The sequence below is a fragment of the Rhinopithecus bieti genome, unplaced genomic scaffold (genome assembly GCF_001698545.2).
Source record: "Rhinopithecus bieti isolate Rb0 unplaced genomic scaffold, ASM169854v2 scaffold_7684, whole genome shotgun sequence".
Taxonomy (NCBI): Eukaryota; Metazoa; Chordata; class Mammalia; order Primates; family Cercopithecidae; genus Rhinopithecus; species Rhinopithecus bieti.
In genome coordinates, this window is record NW_016806071.1 from 3337931 (window position 1) to 3347065 (window position 9135).

Below are 9135 nucleotides of genomic sequence, written 5' to 3' on the forward strand. Positions count from 1 at the left end.
AAAAAAAAAAAAAAAAAAAAAAAAAAAATAAAATGCAGATTCCTGTGCCTCATCTAGCCCTACTGAATCTAAATTTTGGGGGGTGGGGTTTACAAATATCTTTTTTTTTTTTTTTGACAAGGTTTCACTCCTGTCACCCAGGTTGGAGTGTGGTAGCATGATCTCGGCTCGCTGCAACCTCTGCCTCCCAGGCTTGAGCAATTCTCCTGCTTCAGTGTCCCACGTAGCTGGCACTACAGGTGTGTGCCACCACACCTGGCTAATTTTTGTAGAGATAGGGTTTTGCCATGTTGCCCAGGCTGGTCTTGAACTCCTGAGCTCAAGTGATCTGCCTGCGTTGGTTTCCCAAAGTACTAGGATTACAAGGGTGAGCCACCACGCCTGGTCACAAATATGCTTTTTAAATAAGCAATACCCTAGACTTGTAGTGGTCAAAGGACCACCTTTTTTTTTTTTTTTTTTTTTTTTTGAGAGACAGTCTTGCTCTGTTGCTCAGGCTGGAGTACAGTGGCATGATCTCGGCTCACTGTAACCTCAGCCTCCCAGGTTCCTCATGCCTCAGTTTCCTGAGTAGCTGGGATTACTGGCGTGCACTACCACACTCGGCTAATTTTTTGTATTTTTAGTAGAGATGGGGTTTTGCCATGTTGGTCAGGCTGGTCTAGAACTCCTGGCCCCAGGTGACCTGCCTGCCTCAGCTTCCCAAAGTTATTACAGGTGTGAGCCACTGTGTCCTGGCTCAAAGGACCACATTTTGATAAATGTTGCCCTAAGCATTCAATAAAATTAAGAAATCTCCTTTCTTGCCCTTCAAAAGCTGTCTTGGTTAAAATAGCTGGGTGCTGTGATGTACACCTGTAGTCCTAGCTACTTGGGAGGCTGAGACAGGATTGCTTGAGCCCAGGAGTTTGAGGTCTGTGAACAGCCATTGCACTTTTGCCTGGGGAACACAGTAAGACCCTATGACTTAAAAAAAAAAATTAAAAAAAATTTAATTGGGGAGTAATGTAAATCAGTTAAGAATGCACAGTAGGTTCTAAACAGCATGGAAAAGTGCCTTGTGGAATTCCGATATCTGCTTTCTTTATTTCTCTCCTTCTTTTTTTGTATTTTTAAATACTTTTGTAGAAATGGGGTTTTGCCATGTTGCTCGGGCTGGTCTTGAACTCCTGGGCTCAAGCTACCCATCTGTCTCAGCCTCCTGAAGTGCTGGGATTACAGGCATCAACTACCACACCTGGCCCAATATTGTATTTCTAAAAAAATCTATTTGGGAAGCAACATAGGGTTAATATACAAAACAGTGTCCTGATCCCAGTCATATACTTTCATTTTCTACAGTAGCTGGTGACAAAATATCATGGTGGTCACTGGTTTTAGGTAGATAAATATGTACAAGACATTTATATGCTTAATGAGACTACTATAAAACTTCAATAACATTGTACGACTATATTCTCTCTCGTTTGTGGCTAATAATTGAAATCACACGTCATCACTTATATTATAAATAATAAAAGACTAAATGCAAATTTTCATCAATTTTCTTCAAAAAATCATCTGCCCAGGGAGATCATTTCAAAAATTTCATATCCAGTTTCTTATTCTTACCTTTAAAATTTCTGGCTTTGTTTTTTCCATCACATGAGTCAGACTAAAAAGATGAAATAGAGCTTCTCGAACAAAGAATGCCCGTTCACTGTAACGCTTCAGTGCTTCTGCAATCTGAGTTTCATTGGCTTCTCCAGACACCTGTGAACATAACCAGATTAGCTTTTAGAATTCTCTCTCTTTCTCTATCTAAATATCATTTGTGGCCAGGTGTGGTGGCTCATGCCTGTAATCCCAGTACTTTGGGAGGCCAAGGTGGGTGGATCATGTGAAGTCAGGAGTTCGAAACCACCCTAGCCAACATGGTGAAACCCCATCTCTACTAAAAATAAAAAAGTTAGCCAAGCGTGGTGGCACACACCTGTAATCGCAGCTACTCAGGAGGCTGAGGCAGAAGAATCGCTTGAACTGAGAAGGCGGAGGTTACAGTGAGCTGAGATCGCACCACTGCACTCCAGCCTGGGCAACACAGCAAGACTCTGTCTCTAAATAAATAAATAAATATAATTTGTATACATGGCATCTAGGATAGTTATGTAAAGCTGGAATCAAATAAAAATGATTATACTTTCCAATCTATCCAGATCAGTCATCTTAAAAAGGTGTATTTTTCTTGAAGAGATGTATATTAAACTCAGAACCTAGCATAAGACCATGGGTGAAATTTTCTGTATTATACCTAAAATAAATCCCAAGATATTTAACACTATTTATGAGGCCCTACCACTTGATGAGGATCCTATCTGCCTCTTACTCCTCTCCCCCTAGCTCACAATGTTTTAGCTATATAACCCTTTTTTCCTCATCTTTCCGTAAGTCAAGCTTTTTCTCAGTAAAACACCACTCATACAATGTCCTCTCTGACTGAAAACTTCCTTTCTCTCTTTGCCTGACTAATTTCTACTCATTCTTCCTTATTCAAGTTAAGGACACTTTCTTAGAGAAGTCTTTTTGAGCCATTGATTTAAATTAGGTCCCCTGAAACATCTCTTTCATAGCTATCATAATCCCCCACTGGATTGATCTATTCACCATTGTACCCCAATAGCTAGCATTATGCTTGGCTCAGAATACGTACTCCATAAGTATTCATCAAATAAATGTATCAACTAATTTCTCCAGATTTATCATGCTCCTTTTCAGCACCAAGAGGTTCTGTTTAAACTTAAGTCTTTCTAGCGATTCCTAACATAAAAGTATATTATTTTATTTTATTTTATTTTTATTTTTATTTTTTTGAGACGGAGTCTTGCTCTGTTGCTCAGGCTACAGTGTAGAAGCTCGATCTCAGTTCACTGCAAGCTCCGCCTCTCGGGTTCACACCATTCTCCCGCCTCAGCCTCCTGAGTAGTTGGGACTACAGGCGCCCGCCACCACACCTGGCTAACTTTTTGTATTTTTAGTAGAGACAGGGTTTCACCGTGTTGGCCAGGATGGTCTCGATCTCCTGAACTCGTGATCACCTGCCTCAGCCTCCCAAAGCGCTGGGATTACCGGCGTGAGCCACCACGCCCGGCCCAAAAGTATATTATTTTAAGATAATAAACTTATCTTAAAATGTGGTTCATGTGCAACTGGGCAACCAAATATAGGTAACAGAAAGTGGCTCTTTATAACAGTAATCCAACTAGTAAGTGAAAAATAAATGATTAAAATATCACCATAATCCCCAGTGAATTGATAGATCTAGCTACTAAGTGTCAATAACTGCTAACATCACAGAAAGACAAACAACTAGATATTTATGTATCTCATAATATAAGAATACAACACCTAAGGGTCTGGCCAAAGGGATAAAATGTAAGTCTAATTAAGCCTACAAATCCAGCTACCAATTTGCAGAAAATAAGAGAAAGATGCACCATTAGTATACAATCAGCAAAATCCAGACTGGCAGAGTGGCTTACATCTGTAATCCCAGCACTTTCGGAGGCTGAGGCAGGAGGATCACCTTAAGCCCAGGAGTTCCAGACCGGCCTGGGCAACAAAGCAAGACCCTGTCTCTACAAAACAGCAACAAATACAATAAAATCCAGATTAGGGAAACTCTATAAATCGTAACGATAGATTCTTCAATAAACAAATTATAAGGAAAAGAAAGGGATGGAGGAGGAACCTATAAACTAAAACATACTCAAAAGATATCAAATTGTTTTAAACGGGCAAGATTATCCAGGTGCCTAAATGGTTGGGTCATAAAATTATAAAGAAATGAAAGGACATGGCCGGGTGTAGTGGCTCACACCTGTAATCCCACCACTTTGGGAGGCCGAAGTGAGCTTTGGGGTAGCTCACAAAGTTCTGTTACTTAACCTGAGTGATGGTTTCAAGTGTGTTCACTTTTATTTCAACTTAAGCTACATAATTATTTATCATCTTTGTCTCTGTTTTATTTTACAATAAAGTTTTAAAAAATGCCAAAAAATGTCATTCAGAGAGACTATCTCAAAATAAGGGGAAGATTTAGTCTTTTTTGGCAGTAACATTATACAGTGTGACACAAAAGTAATCAAATATTTTAAAAATATATTACTCAGTAACAAAGTTTTATATAAACATATAATATTCAGCCAGGCATGATGGCTCATGCCTGTAATCCCAGCACTTTGGGAGGCAGAGGCAGGAGGATCACTTGAGCCCAGGAGTTCAAAACCAGCCTGGGGAACATAGTAATACCCTGTCTCTATAAAAGAAAAAAAAATTAGTTACGTGTGACGGTGCATGCCTGTAATCCCAGCTACTTGGGAGACTGAAGTGGACTGCTTGAGCCCAGGAATTTGAGGCTGCAGAAAGCCATGACTGTGCCACAGCACTCCATGATGGGCAACAGAGTGAGACTCTTTATCAAAAAACAAAAAAGCCTATAATATTCACATTGGAATATGCAGCTTTGAGGAAATGAAGGGATGTATCATGGCTGACATTTTAACCATTAATAGGATATGCTACAAGAGTCTGAAATGAATTAGACTACAGTATTGATACATGCCACATGATGCAAGGGCACATATTAAGAATTTCTAAGATCGTTGAAATAATAATAAAAGTTTTTTTTACTTCCATTACTTTATGTCTTTTATGTCTTTTCTGGTTTTTTTCGAAGTGGAGTCTCGCTCTGCCGCCCAGGCTGGAGTGCAGTGGCACGATCTCGGCTCACTGCAAGCTCCACCTCCTATGTTCACGCCATTCTCCTGCCTCAGCCTCCCGAGTAGCTGGGACTATAGGCATCCGCCACGACGCCCGGCTAATTTTTTTGTATTTTTAGTAGAGACGGGGTTTCACCGTGTTAGCCAGGATGGTCTCGATCTCCTGACCTCGTGATCCGCCCACCTCAGCCTCCCAAAGTGCTGGGATTACAGGCGTGAGACACCGCGCCTGGCCTTTTTTTCCTTTTTTTTGAGACACAGTCTCGCTCTGTCACCCAGACTTGAGTGCAGCACGCACGATCTCAGCTCACTGCAACCTCTACTTCCTGGGTTCAAGCAATTGTCATGCCTCAGCCTCCCGAGTAACTGGGATTACAGACGCCTGCCACCACGTCTGGCTAATTTTTATACTTTTAGTAGAGATGGGATTTCGCCACATTGGCCAGGCTGCTCTCGAACTCCTGACCTCAAGTGATCAGCTGACCTTGGCCGCCCAAAGTTCTGGGATTACAGGCATGAGCCACCACACCCGGCCTCCATTACTTTACTTCTTTAAATGCTTTTTAAACTGTCTATTCATGTTTAACATACTTACACAAACTGGTTTGGACTACATGTTCACATATACAAATGGGTATTTAATAAAATTTTTCAAAGTGTTTAGTTCATTGAATCACCCAGAACTTTTTCTTATAAATTCAGAAAAAAACACTGAAATGTGAAATGAGAAAAAACTGTAAGAGGGAGATATAAAATAATCTAAATCAGACTTTATTCTTCCTTTGCCACATTTGGTTGGTTCCAACAACTTTATAAATCTCTTAAATGAAATATATTCTCAAGTTACCTTGAATATAAAATTAAAGAACTTTTGTTACCGGAAGAATGTTAAAAACACTAAGTCAATTTTTTTTTTTTTTTTTTGAGACACAGTCTCTCTCTATTGTCCAGGGTGGAGTGCAGTGGCACAATCTCGGCTCACTGCAACCTCCACTTCCCAGGTTCAAATGATTCTCCTGCCTCAGCCTCCTAAGTAGCTGGGACAACAGGCGTCTGCCACCACGCCTGGCTAAATTTTTTGTATTTTTAGTAGAGGCGGGGTTTCTCCAACTCTTGGCCTCAAGTGATCCGCACGCCTTGGCCTCCCAAAGTGCTGGGATTATAGGCATGCTCTGAGCCAATTGTATTGTATATATACATATATATGTATTTTTTTTTTTTTAGACAGAGTTTTGCTCTTGTTGTTCAGGCAGGAAATCAATGGCATGATCTCAGCTCACCACAACCTCCACCTCCCGGGTTCAAGAGATTCTCTTGCCTCAGCTTCCCAAGTAGCTGGGATTACAGGCATGCACCACCATGCCCAGCTAATTTTTTTTGGATTTTTAGTAGATACTGGGTTTCTCCATGTTGGTCAGGTTGGTCTCCAACTCCCGATCTCAGGTGCTCCGCCTGCCTCGGCCTCCCAAAGTGCTGGGGTTACAGGTGTCAGATGGGGTCTCATTATGTTGCTCAGGCTGGTCTCAAACTCCTGAGCTCAAGCAATCCTCCCACCTCGGCCTCTCAAAGTGCTAGGATTAAAGGCATGAGCCACTACACCTGCCAAAAAACAATTATGTACTTTCACTACATGTTGATTACTGCAGTTTTTCAATACAGCAGTCTGACTTCAAGGGAGAGATCTAAGTTAAGACACAAATTTAGGAGTCAGGGCATATAGATTTAAGGACTGAGGTACAGAACACTCCAACAGTCAGAGGCCTGGAAGATGAGGAAGAACCAACAAAGGAAATTGAGGCTCAGTAGCAAGACAAGTAGGAAAAAAAAAACAAGCAAGTATGATATCCTGGAAGCTAAGTTGTTTTTTTTGTTTTGTTTTGTTTTGTTTGTTTATTTATTTATTTATTTAGAGACAGAGTCTCGCTCTGTCGCCCAGGCTGGAGTGCAGTGGCCGGATCTCAGCTCACTGCAAGCTCCGCCTCCCGGGTTCCCGCTATTCTCCTGCCTCAGCCTCCCGAGTAGCTGGGACTACAGGCGCCCATCACCATGCCCGGGTAGTTTTTTGTATTTTTTTTTAGTAGAGACAGGGTTTCACCGTGTTAGCCAGGATGGTCTCGATCTCCTGACCTCGTGATCCGCCCGTCTCAGCCTCCCAAAGTGCTGGGATTACAGGCTTGAGCCACCGCTCCCGGCCTGTTTTTGTTTTTTTAAATAGGTATCTCAGGGAAGAGGGAAAGATCAACTGTGTCAAATACCATTTTACTTTGGGTCAAATACAATGAAGACTAAGAACTAACATTGGGTTTAGCAGATTTTCTTTTCTTTTTTTTTTTTTTTTGAGACGGGGTCTCACTCTGTCGCCCAGGCTGGAGTGCAGTGACCGGATCTCAGCTCACTGCAAGCTCCGCCTCCCGGGTTCACGCCATTCTCCTGCCTCAGCCTCCCGAGTAGCTGGGACTACAGGCGCCCGCCACCTCACCCGGCTAATTTTTTGTATTTTTTTAGTAGAGACAGGGTTTCATCATGTTAGCCAGGATGGTCTCGATCTCTTGACCTCGTGATCCGCCCGTCTCGGCCTCCCAAAGTGCTGGGATTACAGGCTTGAGCCACCGCACCCGGCCGGGTTTAGCAGATTTTCGATGTTCTCATGAGTTGGGAGCCACAGTTTCGGAGATAATCCAAGTGGATTAGGTGGCCAACAAATGTATGAATTCTAGTTGTGGAGAAATGGAAGGTGATGGTGACAGGAAACTGATGGTGACAGATGAGAAAACTGAGTAGGGAAATAGTGAGAAGAGAAAATCGAGTGCAGAAATACTGATGACAGAGCTGGAAATTCTATGGTAAGAAAGCCAGGCTAGGCTCAGGGTCTTACACCTATAATCCCAAAAGTGGGAGGCCAAGGTGGGAGGATCACTGAGCGAGAACCCATCTTTACAAAAACACTAAAAAAAAAAAAAAAAATAGGCCAGGCGTGGTGGCTCACGCCTGTAATCCCAGCACTTTGGGAGGCTGAAGCAGGCAGATCACCTAGGTCAGAAGTTCAAGACCAGCCCGGCTAACATGGTGAAACCCCATCTCTACCAAAAATACAAAAATCAGCTGGACATGGTAGCAGGCACCTGTAATCCCAGCCACTCAGGAGGCTGAGGCAGGAAATTCGCTGAAACCCAGGAGGTGGAGGTTGCTGTGAGCCGAGATTGTGCCACTGCACTCCAACCTGAGTGACAGAGCAAGACTCCATGTCAAAAAAAAAAAAAAAAAGCCAGTTATGGTGGCACTTGCTTGTGGTCCCAGCTACTCAGGAGGCTAAGCCAGGAGGATCCACTCGAGCCCAGGAGGTAGTGGCTGCATGCGTTTGTTCATGCCACTGTACTCCAGCCTGGGTAACAGGGCGAAACCCTGCCTCTGGAAAAAAAAAAAAAAAAAGTTATTTTAAAACAGTGATTCATGAGTTTGGCTGGACACTGCAGTCATCTTGAAGCTTTAAAAAATACTGATGCCTGGGTCTTACCTCTCTTCCTAATACAGTCTTTGCACATATTATTCTGTCTGCTGGGAATACTGTCTACTGAGCTACTCACCCTTAAGATCTCCACTCATTCATCAATTTATCAGAGAAACCAGGCCGGGAGTGGTGGCTCATGACTATAAACCTAGCACTTTGGAAGGCCAAAGCAGGTGAACTGCCTGAGCTCAGGAGTTCAAGACTAGCCTTGGCAACATGGTGAAACCCTGTCTCTACTAAAATACAAAAACTTAGCCGGGTGTGGCAGTGTGCGCCTGTAGTCCCAGCTACTTGGGAGGCTGAGGCAGGAGAATCACCTGAACCTGGGAGGCGGAGGTTGCAGTGAGCCAAGATCATGCCATTGCACTCCAGCCTGGGTGACAGAGCGAGATTCCATCTCCAAAAAAAAAAAAAGGAAAAAATTTATGGTTTAAAGCATATATCTATAAAAGTATGTAAGGAAATAGGTATAAATATAAAAATGTATTTGTAATAATATAATCACCACTCCCATTAGGTTAAGCTACTCGGAGGCAGATCCTGTATCATTTTCTTTTTTCCTTTTTTTTTTTTTTGAGATGGAGTCTCACTCTATCACCCAGGCTTGAGTGCAGTGGCACAATCTTGGCTCTCTGCAACTTCTGCCTCCTGGGTTCAAGAGATTCTCCTGCCTCAGGCTCCCGAGTAGCTGGGACTATAGGCACATGTCACCATGCCTGGCTAATTTTTTTTTTTTTTTTGAGACGAAGTCTCGCTCTGTCACCCGGGCTGGAGTGCAGTGGCCAGATCTCAGCTCACTGCAAGCTCCGCCTCCCGGGTTTACGCCATTCTCCTGCCTCAGCCTCCCGAGTAGCTGGGACTACAGGCGCC

At 42.9% G+C, this 9135-nt stretch overlaps 1 protein-coding gene across 1 annotated transcript in view; it reads right to left on the minus strand.

Moving 5' to 3' along the window:
• ZYG11B (zyg-11 family member B, cell cycle regulator) overlaps positions 1-9135 on the minus strand; it is a 102781-nt gene that overhangs the window by 44768 nt on the left and 48878 nt on the right. Inside the window, exon 3 of the mRNA XM_017874590.1 lies at positions 1612-1752. Coding sequence (XP_017730079.1) covers positions 1612-1752 — 141 coding nt within the window. The remainder of the gene's footprint in view (positions 1-1611; positions 1753-9135) is intronic.